The sequence below is a fragment of the Schistocerca serialis genome, chromosome 6 (genome assembly GCF_023864345.2).
Source record: "Schistocerca serialis cubense isolate TAMUIC-IGC-003099 chromosome 6, iqSchSeri2.2, whole genome shotgun sequence".
Classification (NCBI taxonomy): domain Eukaryota; kingdom Metazoa; phylum Arthropoda; class Insecta; order Orthoptera; family Acrididae; genus Schistocerca; species Schistocerca serialis.
Window position 1 is genome coordinate 575183408 of NC_064643.1, and position 24543 is coordinate 575207950.

General features: G+C 38.1%; 1 protein-coding gene across 1 annotated transcript in view; it reads right to left on the bottom strand.

Moving 5' to 3' along the window:
- Positions 1–271: 271 nt before the first annotated feature.
- The window catches only part of LOC126484991 (putative phosphoenolpyruvate synthase), a 317801-nt gene continuing 293529 nt past the window's right edge, over positions 272–24543 (bottom strand). Inside the window, exons 26-27 of the mRNA XM_050108598.1 lie at positions 23117–23191; positions 272–492 (exon numbers count right to left, since the gene is read on the bottom strand). Coding sequence (XP_049964555.1) covers positions 428–492; positions 23117–23191 — 140 coding nt within the window. The 3' untranslated portion in view covers positions 272–427. The remainder of the gene's footprint in view (positions 493–23116; positions 23192–24543) is intronic.

Below are 24543 nucleotides of genomic sequence, written 5' to 3' on the forward strand. Positions count from 1 at the left end.
TTAATATGCTAATTACATATTCACATTTACGTTGAAATTGTAGCAATAGAAATATCAGATCATCAGAGTACATATATTTGTTCCTGGTAACACTAAGTGAACCACATTATAGTCATAGTAACAGTTTGTAAACAAACAACGTACCAACATCCATCAATATTTGTTGTTAGTAACAATATGTTTAAAACTTTATCACGTTTAAATAAGCTTGCAGAGATGACAAGAATATGTTATTACAGCTGGGATATTTAAAACTTCCTAATGTGTAGGAAAGCTTGCTGCGTAGATAACAAGAATGGATAACAAGAATTTACTAACATTTCCATTAGAAAATAGGTAACATATACTAATACCATTGAAGTTTTTGTGCCTCAGTATGAATTCACACATCTCTGATATCTTTCCACATACTCAACACACCTACAAACTATGATTCACCTTCCGCAACCTTCCGGAGTGTACCAGAAGTGGCAGCCAAAAGTACAATGTCACCTGAAACATTGTGGAATATGTATTTAGTTTATTGTTATTTATGTTCAATACTGGCAATAGTCTACTTAACATTCAGTAGCAAAGAAGTGAAGATTTAAAAAAAAAAAAAATAAATAAATAAAAAAAAAGCCTTGGTACTGTAACTCACTGAAACTGAATACTGTATCAGAAAAAAATGCACATGAGAAAATTATAAGGAGACAGAATCTGTAACCAGAACTTATGTCAGATGGATAAATTCTAAGTACTGAAACAGACACATACTGAAGTGTGAAAACTTATCGTAGCTTTTGAAACTGTTAGTTCCTTCATCAGAGAGAAAAGGGAGATGGGTTGGTGGAGGTTGGAAATGTGGAGCAAGAAGGTACTCACAAGGAATGCATATACCCAACAGGTCACTGATTTTGCTAATCTCTTTCATTGTTAGGTGTAACAATGCTTGTCTACTATGATACAGGGTTTGGGCTGGACATCATTAAAAGAAAGGCGTTTTTCGTTGCAACAGAATCTTCTCACGGAATTCCAATCACCAATTTTCTCCTCTGAATGCAAAATTACATTGTTGACACTGACTTACATAGGGAGGAACTATCACCATGATGAAATAAGGGAAATCAGAGCTTGTATGGAAAGATATAGGTGTTCATTCTTTCCGCGCACTATATGAGATTGGAATAATAGAGAACTGTGAAGGTGGTTCGATGAACCCTCTGCCAGGTTCTTAAATGTGATTTGCAGAGTATCCATGTAGATGTAGATGTAGATATACCTCTCAAGTATTTTCAGGAAATCTAGTTTCAAAAATTTACAAGCATTTCGAATACCATACAAAGGCACCACCTGTTGAGCAGTAATGTTAGAGCAATTTTCTAAGGGAATTGGCTAGATTTCTGCCCATACTGTGTTTAAATACTATTATCATCATAATTATATTTTTCTAATTTACCATCAACAACTCACACAGTGATGATTCTTCACTCACTGTTTATGATCGTGTTTCAAAAACAACGTAAATGCATCTTCACAGTGTACAGCAGTAAACAAACATCCTGAATGGTTATCCATTGTTGACTAACAGTTTGATATCTTCTGGCATTAAAATGAAGCAACCTGCAGCACAGCGGGTAGGAAACCAAGCAACCTCAGCCCGTTTCACAAATAAGGGACACAACTGCTTTCTATAGATGCACCAAAAGCAATGTAAATGCTGTACATATTATTCAAAGTACATACTGCATGGCATGACATCACTGTGATACACACACGAATGTATTGATGGATAAATAAATGTTCATTTCATCATTATTCTTTATTGTGCTTTTTGTTACATCACACTGCAAATGCACTACTATGATGACAAAGATCAACAACACTTTTATTACAAAGAATGTGGTTAGTCTACTTTGCTATGTTGTGGCTGTTGAATTTGAAAATGAAATCAGTTTTTAGCTACTGGATTCAGTTTTCTTGTAACAATCTACCTCTGTCTATAAAAATCCTTGAAAATGTTGCATACTTGTTACTTTTAAGTGTTTTAACCTGAATATTCTGCAGATTTAATTCTTGAAAAATAATCAAAACATGTATAAGCAATTACCACTTGCATGTCAGCCTTGACAGTTCTGACAATTGCTGGAAGTGTCTTCTTGCAGTTCTGTTTTCATTATGGTTTGTAGTTTTTACTTAGTATTAAGAAGATGAAATGCCTTGTGTGTGTATAGTAGCAGATATTCTTTTTGTCACATCTGTGGAGAGTTAACTCTAAAATAGTAGAAACAGCAACTTAATCCTATAGTAAAGAAGTGCTATAAACTCTATTTTGGGCATAGGATTGGCAACCAGGACAAGGATTCCCCACCTCTCGCTCACCTATATATTCTTTGTTGTGCACTAAATTCTTGACAGGCTGGTTAAAAGGACCATTTTCTGTGCCTGTGATTTGGAGGGAACCCATGGACCAGACAATGGACTGTTATTTCTGTCTGACAAAAACAGAAAGAATCCCCTAAAAACAAGGAAAACTATGCAGTATCCAAGTTTACCATGTGCTATAATGTCTGTATGCCAGAGTGAACAATTGTCAATTCCAGTGTCTCCTGAGAATGTGACAGAAGTTAAGAGAAATACAGTGATTAACACTTACAAGGGGATATGCATGCCAGGAAGGAAATAATTTTAGGTACGATTGTTTACTTTTCTTTACTCTTAAGTAACTCAATTCTTTGATTTTCAGGTTTTTTTTCCTATTTGCATTTGGAAGTCTTGTTGCAAGATCATGTCATTTTACTAATTTACATAATAAATAGTCAGCCATAAGCACTTACAAAATCATTATTACATGAAAACTGAATTTGTTACATAAACTATGACATTGAATCTGGATTCACAGGCAAATTGCTCTCCAGAAACAGAGGGTACTTTTCATACCGCTACACTTTCCCCTTTTCTTGTTCTGATTCCAAGAGGTTTGCTAGAAGAAGAATTGCTGGCAAGCCTCCATGTGAGCTCCAATCTCTTTAATGTTACCTTCATGGTCTTTACATGATATATACATAAGTGGAACCAATATATGTGTACATACTATGCAGGCATGCTCTGAGAACTTTAACAGTATGGCAAACTGTGATGCAGACTGCCTATCTTTGCAACTGGAATCAGCCAATCATCTCTGTGATTGTTTCACATTTACTGAATGAATCTGTAATGATATGTGCTTCTCCTACTTGGTTCTTGTCTATTTCCTCTACCAATCAATCTGGTATCTACCACAGACTGATGAGTAATATTCAAATATTTGTTGTATGAGGGTCTTGTAAGCCCTCCCTTCTGGGTGCATTACATTTCCTAAGGACTCTTCCAATGAATCTGTGTCTGGCATCTGCTTTACCTCCAATTAGTTTTATGTGGTCTTTCCACTTTAAATAGCTCCATACACATGCACCTAGATATTTTATGGATGTGACTGCTTCAAGTGATTGTTTTGCAGTCATATAATCATATAATAAGTGGCCTTTCTCTCTATTTATGCACAATATGTTACATTTGTTTATACTGAGTGTCAATTGCCAATCCCAGAGCCAAGTGTCAATCCTCTGCAAGTCTTCCTTCATTTCACTACACTCCACTCCTGTGGCCATGGGAGTGTGCATTTGGGTGTCTGTGCGGTTGTGTGTGTGAATGTGTGCATTTCTGATAGTAACAGAGCTAACGCTCAAAATCTAGTGCGAATGCTGTTTTCTGTTATGTCTTTCTGGGCTCCATGCATCAGTCTGCTGTAGGCAAATGGTTGACCCATTCAGGAATTTCAAATTTAATTTATGAAAGGGGAAAATATTATGAAGGAGACTAAAGGGAATACAGATGCATCAAAATGAAACTGATAGAAAGAGGAAACTGGAAAATCAGGAATGGCTACAGGAGGGATTCAAAGCTGTAGAAGCCTTCATGACAAAAGCAAAAATATAGTCTCCTTAGAGGAAAATTAAAGAAACCTTTGCATAAAAAGAAGCTGCTGCATGAATCCCAAGAGATACAATATGGAAAAAAAGGGTAAAAGGTGGAGGGAATATATGGAAGAGCTATACAAATGAAAGAATATACCTAGTGCCAAAGCAGGCAGCTACTGCCAGGTGTGAATGTTACTGAACCATCAGTTTAATACGTCATTCGACACTACTAAAACAAATTATCTACAGCAGAATGGATAGACTATCAGAAGCCAGTCTAGGGGAAGTTTGGGTTCAGCAGAAATGTAGGGACACATGAGGCAATACTGACTCTATGACTTAGAAGACAGACTGAGGAATGGCAAACCTATATTTATAACACCTGTAGGCTTATAAAGGTGAGTACTACTTACCCTACACTCTACATCTACACGTGCTTAAATATTCCAAAAGCCACCACACAGTGCATTGTAGATGGCACTCTGTACCACTACTAGTCATTTCCTTTTCTGTTCCACTCAAAAGTACAGTGATGGAAAAATGGCAGTATATATGCCTCCTTATGGATACTAATTTCTTGTATCTTGTCTTTGTGAGCCTTAGGAAAAGTGTATGTATGCTGGCGACCGTAGTATCATTCTGCAGTCAGCTTCAAATATCGATTCTCTAAATTTTCTCAGTAGTGTTCCTCTAAAAGATTATTGCCTTCCCTCCAGGGGTTCCCATTTGAGTTCCCAAAGCATATCCATAATATCTGTGTGTTGTTTGAACCTACTGGTAACAAATTTAGCAACCCACCTCTGAACTTCTTTGACGTATTACTTTGATCTGAGCTGGTGTGGATCCCAAACCTTTGAGCAGTACTCAAGAATGAGTTGCACTATCATCTTATATGAGGTCTCCTTTACAGATGAACCACACTTTCTCAAAAGTATGCGAATAATCTGAGGTCAACCATTCACCTTCCTCACCAAAATTTCCACATACTCATACAATTTCATACTGCTTTGCAATGTTATGTCCACATATTTAAATAAAACGACTGTGTTTAGCAGGGCACCCCTAATGGTGTATTCAAACACTCTGGGTTTGTTTTCCCTATGCATCTGCATTAACTTACATTTTTTTTGCATTTAGAGCTAGCTGCCATCCATCACACCACCTAGAATTTTTCTCTAAGCCATTTTGTATTCTCCTACAGTCACTCAATGACAAAACCTTTCTGTACACCACAGCATAATCAGCGAACTATCGCAGATTGCTACCTACCCTGTCTACCAGACCACTTATGTACAGGGTGATTATAATTAAACTTTCAAAATGCTGCAGAAATAACACCACTGGCCAGAATGATGACAAATTGCAACGGAATATTAGCGGAGAAGGGGGAAAAAGTATGGCAGAAGAAAAAAAATAGTGTGAAAATTGATCAATAGAGGGCGCTGTATGTGTCAGAATACATAAATGAAACCACCTGTCATGTACACGACCCATTGAAGTTGGTACAAACACACTGGGTACATGGCTTTTTCTCCTTTCTCATCTGTGATGTTCATCACGACTGTTTCAATGCAGGATCGCGCTCTACTTGTAAAGCTCTATTACAAGAATGATGACTGTGCACACTTTGCTCTGCAGAAGTTCCAGATACTGAAGGGTTTGAAAAAAGGCGTTGGTCCAATGACTGCCGTGGAGAAAATGATTTGAAATTCAAAAAGATGGGTTCTTTTGGTGTGAAACCTGGTAGAGGGAGGAAATGAATTGATTCAACATCAGTGGAAGCAGTGGCCACAGCAACGCAGGAGGAAATGAAGAATTGCCCAAACATTGGTCATACTCATGAGCATGGTGTGTAAAATCCTGTAAAATATCCTTCCTTGCTGTGCATTCATAATTACCCATGTCCACAAGTTGCTTCCTGTGGACCTGCCAGCAAGAGAGATCTTTGCTTTAGAATTTCTTGCTCACATGGAAGTGGACAATGATTGGCCATGGAAGATTTTGTGGACAGATGAAGCCCACTTCCATCTGCCAGGATACACCAATTACATAGAATTGTTGAATATGAGCAACAGAAAATCCACACACAAATCAACCAGTACCACTTCATCCTGATAAGGTCACTGTGTATTTAGGGTTTACGGCATCATTTATCATAGGGCCATATTATTTCGAAGAGACAGGTGCTTCCGGTCCTGTTATATGTACCACATTGGTAAGCATTATGAATTTCTTTTGTGCAAGCACTTCATTCCAGCTCTCCAACAGCATGGATGTGTGGATATGATCATTTTTATGCAAGATGGTGCACCTCTGCACATTGCAGGTCCAGTTAAGCAGCTGCTGAAACACCATTTCGGAAATGCTAGAATTATCAGCCGCCATTTCCCTACAGCCTGGCCATCCCAATCATCTGATCTTAAACTGTGTGACTTCTGGTTGTAGGGCTATCTGAAAGATATTGTGTTCAGTGTTCTGATTGCAAACTTAGCTGCATTTAAGGCACACATTGTACAACACATTCTGAATGTGACCCTGGAAACACTTCGATCAGCTGTGGAACATGCTGTTTCTTGATTTCAACTTGTTGCAGAAGATGGTGGACAGCATATTGAACATGTTTTGCGCCAGTCACATGGAAATTAATAATACAATTTGGTTTTGATTGATGCTTTTTATGCAGTTTTTGCCCTTAGGACAATTAAAAACTGATATTTCCCATCCAATTTGATATGACCTTGCTGTGGTGGATGGGCTTACATAACTAACAGTATCACATCTTTACACCCATGCACACTGAGTAGTACAGTTTGTTTAGTGACAAAAGTACACCTTAGGCATTATTGTATGATTCATTTGTCATTTGTAGTTGACTACTATTAAATTATGATGCTTATAGTGCTATTGCTACATTTTGTAACTATTTATTTTTCTTCATACGTTTCCCCCCTTCTCTGATAATATTTCATTGCAATTTCACATCATTCTGACTAGTGGTGTTATTACTACAGTATTTAGAAACTTTAATTATAATCACCCTGTATATAGAAAATAATAGTGGCTCTATCACATTATACTGGGGTACTCCTGGCAATATCTTTGTCTTTGATGAACATTGGTTGTCGAGGATAACATTCTGGGTTCTATTACTTAAAAAGTCTTCAAGCCACTCACATACTTGGGAACCTATTTCACATGAATGTATCTGCATTAACAGTCTGCAATGGGGCACCATATCAAATGCTTTTCGTAAATCTAGAAATGTGGAATCTGCCTGTTGGCCTTCATCCATAGTTCGTAGTATGTCATGTGACAAAAGGGCAAGCTGAGTTTTGCCCAAGCCATGCTTTCTAAGACTGTGTTGATTCACAGACACAGACTTCTCAGTCTCAAGGAAATTTAGCATATTCAAACTTGAAATATGTTCAAGAATTCTGCAGCAAACCAATGTTAAGGATATTGGTCTGTATTTTTGAGAGTCTGTTCTTTTGTCCTTATTATATACAGGAGTCATCTACACTTTTTTCCTGGCATTTGGGACTTAGCACTGTATGAGAGATTTGTGATAAATGCAGGCTAAGTATGGGACCAATGCCAACAGATTACTCTTTGTAAACCTGAATTAGGATTCCATATAGACCTGGCAACTTATTTACTTTCAAATCTTTCGGTTGTTTCTGTACGCCGGGAATGACTATTACATAGTCATCCATTACAGAAGTCTGTTTGATGGTAAAATGACAGTATGTTTGTATGGTTCTCCTGCATGAATGATTTCTTAATTGTAAAATTTAAAACTTTCATTTTTCCTTTTGCTGTCTTCTACTGCTGCATCAGACTGGTCAACAAATGACTGGATGGAAGCCTTAGACCTGTTTAGTGATTGTACATTGGACAAGAATTTTCTCGGGTGTTCAGCCAGATCTTGACGATGATAGGAGTTGCATACTTAGTGAATAGATCTCTTTACAGAAGCAGGAATATCTACTAACCTTTGCCTGTCACCATTTGATCATTCTCTTTTGAACCATGAGCGCAACAGCCTTCGCTTCCTCAGCAGTTTTCAAAATTTGTTATGAAACCACATTGGTTCTTTTCCATCCTTAGTCCACTTACTAGGCACATACTTTTCCAGAGCAACATTTACAATCTGTTTGAACTTTGCCCATAATTCTTCTACATTCACCATACAGGAACTGAATGATGTCAATTCAGTGTCTAAGTTTTATGCTAACAACTGCTTATCTGCTCTTTCTAGCACAAACACTCTCTTAGCCTTCTTCACTGATTTATTTACTTTAGTAACCATAGTCATTATAGTGACATCATGATCACTAATCCATGTCCCTATACCAACACTTTTGATAAGGTTAGACTCGTTTGTAGCTAAGATGACATGAACACTGAATACATTCTCAACTGCCAAGATTGCTAAAATTATTTATTCATACAGATGACTTGTAATTTAGTGTTAAAATCCCCCCACATTGACAATGTCAGAGGTACATCTATGATGGAATCATGATCACTAATCCCCCATCTCTATACTGACATCAGTGATAAGGTTGGGCTTGTTTGTAGCTACAAGGTCTAAAATATTTCCCTTGCATGTGGGCTGTCAAACTAATTGTTCAAGAGACTTTTCAGAAAACATGCTCAAAATTACTTCACAAGACTATCTGTCTGCAATAAACCCATAGACATCACAGTCTATAGCCAGTAGGTTAAAGTTGTCTCCAACTACTATTCTATGATCTGCATATCAATGCACTAGACTTTCTTTGACTCACTCTAAAACTGTCACAGTGAAATCAGGTGGCTGGTAAGAAATTCAACAGTTAACTTGATTTCACCTAGATCTGTCATACATGACCAGATAATTTCACCATCTTTATCAATTTTGACCTCAACAGAGAATATTTTTGTCAACCGCAATGAACATTCCCACTTCCAGGCACCTAATCTGCCTTTCTGATATATATTCTATGACTTACTAAACACCTCAGAGTTTTCTGCTTTGTGTTTCAGCCATCTCTCAGTCCCATGAATAATGTGAATGTGAGAACTTTCCTGGAGGGCCATAAATTTAGGAGCTTTGTTATGAATAATTCAAGAATTTAATGATAAAATTTTGTCAGTTAAAGTGTTTTTATTCTGAATGTGATCGAATTTTGCTATCTGCATCCTGTCTGGCAAGTGTTTATCAGAGTACCTCAAACTACCTCCTGGCCTAAAGAACCCTCACGTGCACTCCACAAGTATTCTGCTATCCGTGTAACTGCTACCTTTGTATAATGAACCAGTGACCCATTAAGGGAAGTCCTACAATTTCCCAACAGGTAATGCTGTTCCAGAAATCTGCAGCCATCGCCATAACAGAGTCAATGAAGCCTTTGATTGAGATCCTCCATTCGGCTCCCAACCAAAGGACATCAATAAATTCTGGGAAATGCTGCAAAAGTGTGGTCTGCTTGGACCCCATGTGTGAGGCTAGGAGCCTTCATTATTCCTGCCAGCTGCCTGTATGAAATGAGGATGGCTTCATAACCCATGCATCTGGTGTCTTTGGTGCTGATGTGAGCCTCAATTTGCAGATGACTGCACCCTGCATGCTTGATAGTCACAGCAAGGCCTCCTCCACATCTTGAATGAGGCCCTTCCCAGCGGTCGTACTGAACGCACACTGGCTTTCTTTCCAGCCCTAAACACTAGCTCCCTAAGGGGCTCCATACTGCACCTAACACTGGAGCTCCCAATAACTAACAAATCCCTGCTAACGTGTTCCTGCTTAAATGCTACTGAAGGCACAGCCACATGTTCACTCAAGAGGATGTATGGGTGAGGCCAGATGGCCAATCTCTACATTGGCCCTCCACCTCAAGTTATGTGAATGTGTTACCACCCACCACTCTCCCTGCTGTGAGGTCAGATCCACCACGTCAGATCCACTATGAGGTGCCTTGGCAGCAGGCCCATGGGCAAAATAAGTGAAACAAGACATGTCCCATGCAATGCACACGATTTTCTGCCACACTACACCATAAGGCAGCAGCATGAGGCTGTGTGAGCATAGCCAAAAGTGTGTTCAGCTATTTGTGAACTGTGGTCAGCTTCTCCTGCATCCACAAACAGCATGCACACATCCTTCGCATCCTAGCAAGACTAACTGATGAAGTAATGTATAAAAGCAGAGAGAAAACTCTGTATGCAGCTTGCTATCCTCCTGATACGTCACCAATGGACACTAATGCCTTAATGTAGCTGGCTGTTCAGAAGAAATGAAAACTGTACTACAGAATTCCTGAATTTACACAGTTAAGAAAATGCAAGATTAAACAGCTTAAATATAAAAATACACACTAAATGTAATAGAAAAAACTACTAAGAAAAAACAAAAAAATACGTAACTTTATGCTCTGGTGATGAGAAACAAGTGATAGCTTAAAACATAAGTTGTTCAAAGGCTAATCCACTTTATAGGTTAAAAAAAGGCTTTGGGAATATTGACTGAAGGCACCCTTTGAAATTCTGAAGTTATCAGGAATAAAATGTGGAAGCAAAAGAATGTCTACAGCCTATACAGAAATCAGGCTGCAGTTATAACAATCCTTTGTCAACCATATGGTGAGTTGCTCCTCACATTAATGTGAAGAGTGAGCCATTATGTGATGTATGATAAGTCTTAGGTGAATGTGAAGTGAATTAACGAAATGTGGAAGCAAAAGAATGTCTACAGCCTATACAGAAATCAGGCTGCAGTTATAACAATCCTTTGTCAACCATATGGTGAGTTGCTCCTCACATTAATGTGAAGAGTGAGCCATTATGTGATGTATGATAAGTCTTAGGTGAATGTGAAGTGAATTAACGAAATTCTTGGGGAGTTGTTAATGCATTGTCACATCATATGCAGCATGGTCCACATAATAACACTGCTAGTAAGATACTACTTGCACCACTAGTTGCCTTCAGCACCCAGTCTAACTAAAGCAGTATCACTACACTTTTATTAGGATACAGTCTTCCACAAGACAGAGCTGTGGAGTAAATTAATGAGTTCATACAGCTACTAGCACAGTAAACATAGGGGCTTTGACAAAAAAAAAAAAAAAAAAAAAAAAAACCATTTAGTATTTTCCATCAAAATATAAAAAGTCTCTTGAATAAAAAAGTTATTAACTATCACTACATTTAAAACATACTGTAGACTGATACAGTGATAAACAGTTTTCCTTGGAGTAATTGTAAAAGGTGGCCTTCTACTAGTGAAAGAAAAACTGCACTGATGCAGCCTCATACTGTAGGATGAGCATTAAGGCCACCACAAATTAAGTACAGTGCCTTGGTCTGTGCAAAAATGCCCTTCTTTACCTCATTTGATGTGACTGACCCTGGATGGCAGTTAAGTGAAATCATTGTAAATGAGACACCTGGCAGTTCTACACATGCTGCCAAGACTTTTAGTAGAGATTGTAGCATTTGCAGTACCATTAATTAATGGTATGTTGTAGTTTCATGGATGAATATGGATGGATATCAATCTGGTCTACTTGAATTATGTTATATCTGGGGAATGTAATCTGGGAGTTGGGCTTGAGCCGTGTCCCTATAATTGAAAAAATTGATAGATAAATGATATGCATGACATGGAATAGTTATATCTGATTATGCATTCCACTGTAGGATTTTAAGTCCCCTTTGTAGACTTTAAGATATGTATGAGTCTATCTCAAAAGAGTGGTGTGGCATTTCAATCCAGTTGGACTTGAACACCTTATGTACCTAGTGCTCACAGGGAGACGTTGAACCTACCAGTATACTCAAATTGTGCAAGTGGTGCAGGAAGAATTACTGCTTTAAATGCCTTTTTGTACACCCTAATTAGTCTTTGTGGACTTAATGGGAGCAATAAGTAGGAACTGAAGAATATCTCCAGAGTCTTCACTTAATTCTGATTCTTGATACTTTGTAAGAAAGCCTTCAGGGAATAAATGGCTCATGTCTACAAACGTCTTCCAATTCCTGTGTTTTTGGGGCACTATTCTGTGATCTTTCATTCTGTCATTCTTTGTATACATTCAATATCTCTTTTTATTTCTGTTTGGTATGGGTCCCACACAACTGGGCAATATTCTGAGATGTCACACACCAGTTTTCTCATAATGAATCCTCTTCTACTGATAAAATGCTCAACTGAGCAATTTTATCTCTAAAGCTATCTCATTTGCAGGGGTCTGAAAATAACTGAAAAAATCAGAAGCTAATGTAATTTTTTTTTTTTTTTTTTTTTTTTTTTTTTTTTTTTTTTTTTTTTTTTTTGATGGATGTTGAACTAAGTGAACGCAAAGGGAGGGGCACTCACTTTTTCTTAACAGTGTGGGGACACCAGCATGAGTAACGCCTCTGACTAAAGGACATACATGGCTGCGTGGAATATCTGGATGGACTCCAGAGAAGTCAGTTCAGTTTATAAACCTGTACTGTTCACAAGTGCTCCATGTCATGTTATGAGGATAAATCAACATTGTCACACCTCCTTTATTGGTATGATCCCTGGATGATCCCCATTTGAACTCTTCCGTCGGGAGGGTGAACTTGGAGTTGGAGTGGCTACTTAGGACGGATATAGGGTCCCATACTGGTTTGATTCCTGTGGATGCTATCAATAGGTGGGACTACACTAGGCATGGTCTTCAACTCAATAGGAAAGGGAAAGGAAAACTGTCTGGGTTGATTGCAGAAAACTTAAGGGGGGGACACTGTCACAAGTGGTAAAATACCAGTGGTCACAGGTGTCAGAGGGATGCCTTTTTTAGGATAGGGAAGGGGGAAAGAAAACGAGTTTTAAGAGAGATTGGCAGACACACTCAGTTTGAAAAAACAGATGAACAGGAGTCAGATTTTAGCACACAGCCTCCATTTAAACAATGTTTCACAGAAAGTAATCAGAAAATGCCAGTTCATCTTCACCAAAGCAGTTATAATCCCATTAGTATGTAGTAGCAGTTACCTTTATTACACCAGAACATTCCGGGACTCAGAAATAAAGTTGATGAACTACTCATTTGTATTGATGAAATGAATTCATCTAACCAAATTGACATAATCTACCTCTCAGAACATCAAGTGACCACTGGTATAGATATGTTAGACATTTCAGGATTTAAGATAGCATCCTACTTCTGCAGAGTAGATATGGATGGAGGAGGAGTTGCCACATTTATTAAAAACCGCCGTAAATTCAAGAACATTGACATTAATAAATTCTGTTTAGAGCAGCATCTAGAAGCATGTGCAACAGAAGTAGAGTTCCGTAACAGATCCTATATAATAGTAACTATTTACCGAGCACCTGCAGGAAATTATAATCTATTCATAAATCATCTAGAAGCTCTTTTGGGTTATTTAATAGGAAGAAACAAAGAAATTTTGATTGCTGGTGACTTTAATCCAGATTTTCTAATGCAATCTTCCAGTAAACATTTACTGTGGTTAGTAATGTTGTCTTTCAATCAAACTCACTCTGTAAACTTTCCAACTAGGAACACTAAATCCTCAAGGACAGCCAATGATAAAATTTTTGGACAAATCAAAGGAACAAAATCATATCATAAAACCTGAAATAAATGGACTATCAGATCATGACATGCAGCTCCTTGTTTTAGATGTAAATTGTAAGCAGATTATCAAGACTGCTAAATCTGAGTACAGGAGAGTAGCCAACCAAACAAAAATTGAGTATTTTAGAAAACTGCTCAAAGATATGAACTGGAAAGATGTCTATAGTGCTCATGGCATGTATGAAAAATATAACACATTCATGAACAATGTCAGTACCATGTTTGAAAACTGCTTTCCTCTGAAAGTTACTCAAATTAGACAGAAGTCTATAATAAAACCATGGATTACACAAGGAATAAAGATTTCCTGTAGGACAAAAAGGAAAATGTATCTATCAACCAAGAATAGCTCCAATGCTGATGATTTAGCTAAATACAAGGAATACTGTAGAATATTAAAAAAAGTAATTCAGACATCTAAACAAATGCACCACATCTAAACAAATGCATTATGAGAAGAAGATAGCAATGTCAGGGAACAAAATAAAAACAATATGGGATATAGTGAAAGAGGAGACTGGTAGAACCAGAAAGGAACGGGAGCAAATAGCGTTAAGGGTAGATGACACATTAGTAACCGATGGGCATAGTGTGGCAAATCTATTTAACAAGTACTTTATATCCATTACTGTCAGAATAGGATTGTCAGGATCAGTAAATAATGGCCTTGAATATCTGAAACTAGCCTTTACAAATAGCTTCAGGTACATGAATATGTCACTCACTTCATCAAAAGAAATAACTTCCATAATAAAATCTTTAAAAACAAAGCATTCTAGTGGGTACGATGAAATATCAACAAAGTTAATTAAGGCATGTTCTTGTGAGTAGTACAATTCTAAGTTACTTGTGTAACCAGTCAATTATAACTGGGACATTTCCTGACGGGCTAAAATATGCAGATGTTAGGCCTCTATTCAAGAAAGGGGATAAAGAGATACCATCAAACTACAGACCAATTTCACTTTTGCCAGCATTCTCAAAAATTTTAGAAAAAGTAATCTACAGGCAGCTTCTCAACCATCTGATGACAAATAACATATTATCAAGAACACAGTTTGGATTTCTGAAGGGTTCCGATATCGAGAAGGCTATTTACACCTACAGTGAAAATGTACTTAATTCATTAAATAACAAATTACAAGCAGCAGGTATTTTCTGTGATTTGTCAAAGGCATTTGATTGTGTGAACCACAACATCCTTTTAAATAAATTAGAATTCTATGGTGTCACAGGCAGTGCTGCAAAATGGTTCAAGTCACATCTCGCTAACAGGAAACAAAGGGTGTCAGTGCAAGGGACTAGTGAATTAAGTCATCAGTCATTATTAGAATGGGAAGAAATAACATATGGTGTCCCACAAGGATCCATCTCAGGGCCATTGCTTTTTCTTGTGTACATTAATGATCTCTCATCAGTTACACTGCCAGAAGCAGAGTTCATTTTGTTTGCAGATGACACAAGTATTGCAATAAATAGTATGTCTGTCGAGTGTAGTTCTAGAAAGATCTGCGAATGATATTTTCATGGATATTAATAAATGGTTTAAAGCCAACTCACTGACATTAAACTTTGAAAAGACTCACTATATGCAATTCAGAACCTATACGAGGTTTCCACCCAGCATATGCATAAAGTATGAAGAAGAGCAGATAGAATAGGTTGACAGTCTTAAATTCCTGGGATTACAAATTGATAATAAATTCAGTTGGGAGGAGCACACCACATAACTGCAGAAATGCCTTAACAAATCTGTATTTGAAATTCGAGTGTTAGCTGACATAGGCGACATAAAAATGAAAAATCTTGCATACTTTGCCTTCTTTCATTCCATTATGTCATATGGTAAATATTTTGGGGTAACTCTTCACGTCAAACAAAAGTTTTCTGAGTCCAAAAGTGTGTAATACATATTATTTGTGGAATAAATTCATGGACGTCCTGTAGTAACCTCTTCAAAGAACTCTCAGTATATTTACTCCTTAATGAAATTTGTCCTAAATAACATATCTCTTTTTCCAACAAAGAGCTCAGTTCATACATACAATACTAGGAACAAAAATGATCTGCACAAGGACTTAAAAGCACTTAATTTAGTTCAAAAAGGGGTCCACTACTCAGGAACACTTATCTTCAATAATTTGCCAGCAAACATAAAAAATTTAGTTACAAATAAAGATCAATTTAAAAGGAGCCTGAAAGACTTACTAGTGGCTAACTCCTTCTACCCCATTGACAAATTTTTTAATAGAAACAAATGATGTATTGTATATATATTCATATTAGTATTGTTATTTCAGCTCTTTTTTTAAAAAAAGGACATGTTCCACATCCACAAGGATCTCCTCAGCACAGATCTATGGAACAAAAAACTAATCTAATCTAACCTAATAGGAAAATCTTCTGGATTGCTGACTGTGACAACTGCTTAATGTGATGGGGAGACATTTCCTTCCCTATCATGATAATTTGCAGTAACACTTGTTGACACTAGGTCAGACATCAGTACAGTACCAAAGGGTAAAAATGCACCACTATCTAGCTGAAGACCCTACTGTCAATCACTTGCTGGAAATTACTTGCTTATCACTGTGCACGACACCACAAACTGTACCTTGGAACTATGCTTGGATGAACATTTTCCATGGACCTTCTTCATTACAGACATAAGTGAACCAGTGGTAGAAATTAAAATTCCTATGGTACTATTGCCCTCAATTGGATTTAAAAAATGCAGCACTATTATATCATGACACTGGATGACTCATCCCAGGAGCCTTCACCCCAACATGCCCACGTCCACTGTAAACTCCTTCATGCCCTGGTGGGCATCAGCACAACAATGTCATATACTCTAATGCACTAAAACAGTATGTTATGATGGTAGAGAACCTAATGATGACACATCAGCTTTATTTGGACACCTGCAAAGCACTGGACGCACTTTGCACTGGAAATGCAGCACTACATCAATGTAAACATGATGTGCCTGCTCCACTTGCACACGTGAACAATGCATCACACAGCTGATATCACAGCTACTCACTCTGGCTGACCATGCCTCACTGTCACTATGATCCCCAACTGTGCAGCCAAAGACCCTGGGCACACTGTACTGAACACAGGTCACTATGGTGCACTCTGCCCTGTCCCTCAGCACATCAAATGCGTGTACCATAATACCACCTAACCAGTCATGAGTGAAAGTTAAACAATGCACCATCCGTAATGTTACTGTGCATGATATTCTCATGACTCCGGGGCTGCCAGTCTATCACAAAGCATGCAGGCTGCCAATGGAATAATTATGGGCCACAAAAGCATTGGTCGATGAACTTTTACAATCATGAATGGTCCATTATTTAGACAAGCTCATGGGCTTCCTCAATAAAACTTGCACTGAAAAAGAAGGGTTCTGTGAAACTCTGGAGTGATTACAGAATACTCAGTGCTTGAACAATCCACAACAGTTATCCGGTTCCAAACTCAAGACTTTACACACCGTCTTGTGGGTGACACTATTTTCAGCGATATTGACTGCAGAAAAGCTTACATCCAAATACCTATGAGCCAGGATAACATCTCTAAGACTGCAATAATCACACCATTCGGAATTTTTGAGTTCTTTTCAAGCTTTACATGCTAAGGAACACAGCTCAAACTTGGCAGCAGTTCACTGAAAGACTTCTCTTCAAATTCGACTTAAATTATGATTACCTGGACGAAATCTTAATATTTTCTGCAACCCCTCATGATAACAAATGACATCTTGAACTAAAGTGTTTGTATAAAAGAGGATAAATCACAATTCCAGGAAGCTGAATTGTTCTTTACTGGACACATACTACATGCCATAGGGATCAACCCACCTCAGAATGAATTGAAAACACTGAGTAGTTACCTCCCCCACAGAATTACCATGACCTACAACGCTTTCTAAGCATTGTAAATTTTTACCAGTGTCTTCTATCACAGGTTGCAGTAATACAAGCACAGGCTGCATTGATACAAGCTCCTCTCACTGACACTCTCGCTAGACCAAATATGCACGGAAAAAGAAAATAAGTGTACAAACAAAAAGCAGGAAATGTTCATATGAGCCAAAGACTGCCTCTCAAAAGTGATCACTTTGGCCCATCCAGTACCCAATTCACAGCAGACTGCCACAACAGATGCTAGTCATTCACACATCTGAGTGGTTTTATAGTTGTGATAGGTGAAAGCACAGCTGCTTTGTTTCTTTTCAAAAAGTATCACAGTCTCACAGTTTACATGGTTACTCACCATCTATGGGGCAGTCAAATATTTTAAAGAAGATATTGAAGAAACCCATGTCATTGTCTATTAGATCACAAGCCACTCACAGATGGCATACGGTACCCCTCAAAAGACATTAGTCCTTGTCGCTTCCATCACCTCAGCCTTATTGTGCAATATTAGATTAGATTAGATTTACTTTCATTCCAATTGATCCGTAGTGAGGAGGTCCTCCAGGATGTGGACCATGTCAGAAAAACAACAATACATGACAAACATTTACAACTAAAACAAATGAGCTAATGTAGCCTTCCACAGGTCCCAAGTGGAATGATCGTCATTTTTTAATGAACACTATATGAAAGAGTAATTTTACAAATACTAATGCACTGAATTTAAAATAAAAAAGTTTTTTATTTATTTATAAGGTAATAAACATGTAATACAACTACTATAATACTTATTTACAATGAACACATTACTGCACTGAAATGGTGCAGAAGTTAGATTGTACTTACACACAGACAGATGTCCATCATCTACATGGTGCTGGCTGACAACAGTTGCAGACACTCAGTCGTGGATCAATGTTATTTCTCTACAACTAGATTATAACAAACTAGCAGAAGAGTGGAACCATGGCATAACCATTATGGACTTACTTAACAGGGATTCCACCAGTCTCTGCATGCTGCATGGAGTGGTAGACAGTCCCTGTGACTAACGTTCAAATACTATGTGAAGTATCTCAGAACAAAATCCAGCCACTGGTACACACATCCACATGCTGCATGATTTTCGAATAATGACACAACTTGAAGCACACAGGGGTTAGGCCAATAGTAAGGCTTGTCACTGAATGTTTCATTTTGTTGAACATTAAACATGACTGTAGGGTTTGGGCATAAGCTTTACTGGCATGCCAGTGCAGCACAGTTAGCCTCCATGTACAAACTCAACTAGGACACTTTGATATGCGACACTCTCTTTTTCGGCATGTGTACATAGACCTCATTGGTTTTCCTCCAGAATTGATAGATTATAGATACTTACCATCAATTACTGACAGAGTCTCTTGTTGGGTGGAAGTAGTAACAATTAAACACTTTACACCAAAGTCAACTTCTAGTGTGTTGATACTTGGGTAGCTCGATTCAGCTGCCCTGAAATGATAATGATATACCAGGGAAGATAGTTTGAGTCCACACTATTTGAGGCACTCTGCAATCTCTATGGGATTATACGTGATCATATGACTATGTACCAACCTTAGAGTAACAGATTTGTGGAGGGGTGGCACACAGCTCCACAAGGTGCACTCATGCATCATAGAGGACTGTGGATGGAAGCCTTGCCACAGCTGCCATGCTGAGCCATTCACATTCCGAGCAGAGTTTGCTCTACCCACACAGCCCCTTGATGCAAAAGATTGACCAGCACTGGTCCAGATAGTGAAGAGCCACATCAATGACAAGAGTGTACCACCACCTACCTTGCATGCCAAACGAAAAGTTTTTGTACACACAGTGGTGAGCAATTGTGAATTTGTGATGCTAGGGGACGATACAATCCAGCCATCTTTACAGCCACCCTCTTCAGGCCTGTATAAAGTGGTAAAATGTGCCACACACAATTTGGCATTTTGTTCAACAGAAAAGGAATCTGCATGAACACACAGCTGCGGACACAGCTGCATTTGACGTGGGCCCAGAAGATGACCTATATGGTTATTTACTGTTTGACCTGCATATGCCTAATTCAGACTCTGAGGTGCCAGTCATCATCAAACTCGATGTGAGATACTTTGATCCAGAGAACACACGTGCAAAGATTGATGACAATAATATGATAATGGATTCCTGCCTTGACAACTGTGTGACTGATAAAGGACCAATTGCCCGACAACTTACACACACACACACATCAGTTATCTACAAATGTTGACTATGCTGTCGCATACTTACTATGACAGAGCCAACAGAACCACAGTACAGATAAACAAAAATCGGTATGCTCGCCCCCCACCAGTCTCCTCAACCTTTGGCATAATATCATCTATACAGCACAAATGTTATTGGCCAGTCCACAATGAAAAACAGTCCAACTGCGCCCAGCTTTGCAGCCAGCCATGGCATATTTGGTTACTTGCATCACATTGGGTTGGCACTCGAAATGTCCAGCCATGCCCCACTCAACAACTGGCCATAACACAGTTGCCAGTCATGTGCATCTGTGCATGATCCACCTCCTTAATGACACCCACCAAGCACTACTCCACATTTCGAGGGCGGGGAGGGGGATGGGTGTCTGTGGGTACACCAACATGAGTAACCCGCATGAGAAACACCTCTGACCTGTGAAAATAAAGCAGAATCGTCACACTAATGTGTCATCTCTCTTGCTGGTATGATTCCTGCTACCAAACAGCTTTTCTTAAGTAAATGGTGAGTTTCAAAATTCATTTGTGGGAACTGAATTAATTAATAGTGTAATTAATTATTTGATCTTTTTCTTGAGGAAAGTCATTTTCCTTCATAGGCTGTTATTATTTTTGAAATCAATATTTAGTTCATGATTTTGCTATTTGCTAATTTCGTCCCCTTAGGCATTTTCAAGATACCTTATTTGTGTCACAGTGAAAAACTGTAGTCATATAATATTTTATCTTCCGTCTAATGGTGTCCTTAATAAAGGTTTCTTATGATCATGATGGTCATGGGCACAACTGTTACAGATGTGAATTCCTTTTGCAAAATGAGAAAAGTGGAACAATTATGCAAAGTGCTTAAACTTTAGAGGTGAATATTTTGGAAAAGAATAAAATAATTAGTAAAAAAGTTTTTTTTTTCATTGAAAGAAAATTTAAACGTAGCGTTCATATGAGTGTTTACTGTCACTAAAAACAAAATGTGAAAATTAGATACACATAACACAGAAAGATTAACTTATAAAGGGTTCCCCTCTTGCAGCTAGTATGGGTAGTAACTATGGATAATACTTTGAGGAAACAGTACTTCATGTCACCCCTCTTAAGCTGAAGGCTTTCTGTCATTACAGTAAAAACTGAAAGCACTTTTGGAAGGAGAAGAACTTATAAAATGAAATTTCAGTCAATAAATATAGAAAACAGTTCTATTTAAGTAGCTGTGAAGACACCAGTGCTAACTTATGGAACCAAATCTTCCATCATCTGACAAAACAATTTAGGGGGCATCTAGCTATTCAGAGAATAAAATATTATGAAAAGGAATGTTGCTACTCACCTTATAGCAGACATGCTACATCACAGATAGGCACACCAAAAAGACTGCCACAATATAAGCTTTCAACCAGCAAGGCCTTTATCAAAAATAGACAACACACACACACACACACAAATGCAACTCACACCAACATGACTGCAGCCTCTGGCAGTTGAAGCCACTCTGCGAGCAATAGCAGCAGTACATCATGGGAGTGGCAACTGGGTGTGGATAAGTAGGAGGCTTGGGCAGGGAGGGGGAGGGATGGCAGGGTAGGGGTGAGGGTCAGTGAAGTGCTGCTAGGGAGTGTGCAAGGTCGAGATGGAGAGACAGTAGGGCAGCTAGGTGCAGTCGGGAGGTTAGACAGTGGACAGGGGAGAGGTGGGGGTGGGGGGGGGGGGGGCAGCAGAAAAGGAGAGAAGTAAAAAGAGTGGATGCTTTGGAAGAATGAGAGCTGTGTATTGCTAGAATGGGAGCAAGAAAGGGGCTAGATGGGTGACAAAAATGACTAATGAAGGTTGAGGTCAGGAAGGTTACGGGAACGTATGATATATTGCAGGGAGAGTTCCCCACCTCTGCAATTCAGAAAACATATGGCACAGCCTGCCCTCCATCTATCCTCCTGACAGCACCTAGCTGCCCTACCCTTTCTCCACCTTTTCCTTGCACGGCACACTACACTTTGAGTATTCTGCCAACAGCATCTGTGTGGGTCAGCCACCACAGGCTGCCTGCCGTGGACCAGATGACTTGTGGACACAGCACGGCATCCACCACACCATCTACCAGAGCCCTCATGCTTACTGTCAGTAACTGCTTGTATCAGTATGTGGATTGTTTCTATGTTTGTGTCTATGTTTTCAGCTGTTGTCTGCTTGTATGTGGAAGAAGAATAAACTTTGGTTCATTGTGGTCATGCTGTTGTCGTGTCTTACAGTAAAATATACAAAAAGTTACAGTGAGAGTCAGTCAACTCATACAAATATCTGGTTGTAGCAATTTGTGTAGAGATGAAATAGAATGAAACTTCCTGGCAGATTAAAACTGTGTGCCCGACCGAGACTCGAACTCGGGACCTTTGCCTTTCGCGGGCAAGTGCTCTACCAACTGAGCTACCGAAGCATGACTCACATCCGGTACCCACAGCTTTACTTCTGCCAGTATCTCGTCTCCAACCTTCCAAACTTTACAGAAGCTCTTCTGCGAACCATGCAGAACTTAGCACTCCTGAAAGAAAGGATATAGCGGGGACATGGCTTAGCCACAGCCTGGGGGATGTTTCCAGAATGAGATTTTCACTCTGCAGCGGAGTGTGCGCTGATATGAAACTTCCTGGCAGATTAAAACTGTGTGCCCGACCGAGACTCGAACTCGGGACCTTTGCCTTTCGCGGGCATGAATGGTTAATGATCTGTTTGACTCATGGGAGAATGCCACAGAAATGCTGAAAAACTTGAACTGGCACATACCTGACACCAACTACCCATTGAAAGCCCACTTACAAAGATTCAAGTCTCAGTATTCAGTGAGAAAAAGTTTAAAGTGGCAGAGAGATAGTCACAAGTCAGATATGGAGAAAGGAGGGTATGAGAATGGAAATGTCATATTAAACAAATATGAACAGCAACAAAGAGATTTGAATGCAGAAGCAAGTAATTTAAATGAAGTACCCAGATTCATTCTTATTCCCTCTCCATACAATTAAGTTTATACAGCAAAAATACCACAGAAAAATCCTGCATTGGCACTAAGTGTTTCTGGAAACTGTCCAAAAGCTGGTGGGTTCACATTATCAGTGCACACAGTTGCTGAATGGAAGTAAATGTCCATCTTTTACAGTATAACAAAGAAAGTTACAAAAAGAGTTACATACACATTACAATAAGCGGAGCATTTTTAGACAGACTACTAATAATACAGTGTGTTAAATAATATGTAGGTATCAGACATTGACCCATATTTTTTAACTGAATATTTTAAACAGGAATAGTAAGGGAAGGTATGCATATGGGACTGGAAACAATGATAACCATCCATAAATTGGAAAAACATTTTTTACCTGTTTTGAACAGTTTGGTAGCATTCTGAACACCAACAATGCAAGGCAAGCCATATTCTCTTGCTATGACAGCTCCTGAAATAATAATTATAGAAACTCTTAAAGATGAAACATAATCACCAGAAATTACACCTCCATTACAGATAAAGGTCATTATTTGGAAAAATAGTTGCATTGTCTATAGTTTTTTGGGTTAATCAAAGAGAAGTGATCCAATAAAATTTAAGTTGGATACTTGACCATTTTTAAATATTTTGGTTGTTTTACATGTGATTGCCCTATAGTTGAGAAGTTCAAAACAGTTTTTTTTAAAAAAGCTTACCTTGCACCCTTATTGAATGGCAGCCACGTTTATTAGTAAGTGCATGAGGGTTTTTCAATTTGTAGACATTAGCGTTATTGAATATCTCTGCATTGGGTTAAGTTACAACACTGCAGTTGACATGATTGCTTTTAGAAAAGTCTTCTCTACAACATTGTTTATTACCCAAAATACCTTAAATTCAAAATTACCAATCCAAATGACCTCCAAAGTTTGCTATGGAAAATTTAGAAAAAAATTCAATTTTTTAGACCCAAAAAGAACAACAGAGAAGTGATTTATCAGAGAGTATTTTTTTCTCTAGGTAGATATTATAAACTACTAGCCTTATATAGAGCAATTACATTGACAAATGTGTCCTTAATTTTTTACAAATTTTGGATATTTGAAAATCTTAATTTTTTGTAAAGTTTGGGGCTCATATTCTTTGGTAGGACTGACTACAAAAGTTTTTTGCACATTTTATACACCTATATGATAGCAAAGTACTGTAAAAAATTGTAACATTGATATCTGACTGTGAACGAAGATATGAATTTTTGAAAATGAGGAAATACAGTACTTCACATTACACTAAAATTGATCTTATAGCTGTTCCCTAATTCACTTGTGATATTGGTTACATTTAATCAATTGTCATTGAAGTTGAGGTAATTAATTATATGCAAAAATTTAAAAAAATACTGAACTAAACACTTATATTATCTTGAAAAATATAAAATAAATATTTTCAGTTAACATACTATGGAGATGTGGTGCTTCCTAATTGTGGTGGTGTTTTTTTAAGAACACTTATTTCTTCAGACAGCTTTTGTGATATAGAATAAAATCTCCCAGTTGCTGTGGTAAGTTCAAGCACTGACAGCTTCGTTAATATGTTTTTCATTGGTATCCAAACTTTGTCACTAGTAGATTTCTTAAATGACTTTCTTGGGTCAGCAAGGTGGTAAAAATGCACAAAAACATCATTGTTTCCAAACTTATTCTTTCAATCTGTGCAATTCACTGTTGTTCATCATATACAAATGCCATTATGTAATTCAATATTATAGACAGAGATGTAATTTTACTGATACAATGATCCTTGTAAGTTTTGTTTTCTGAT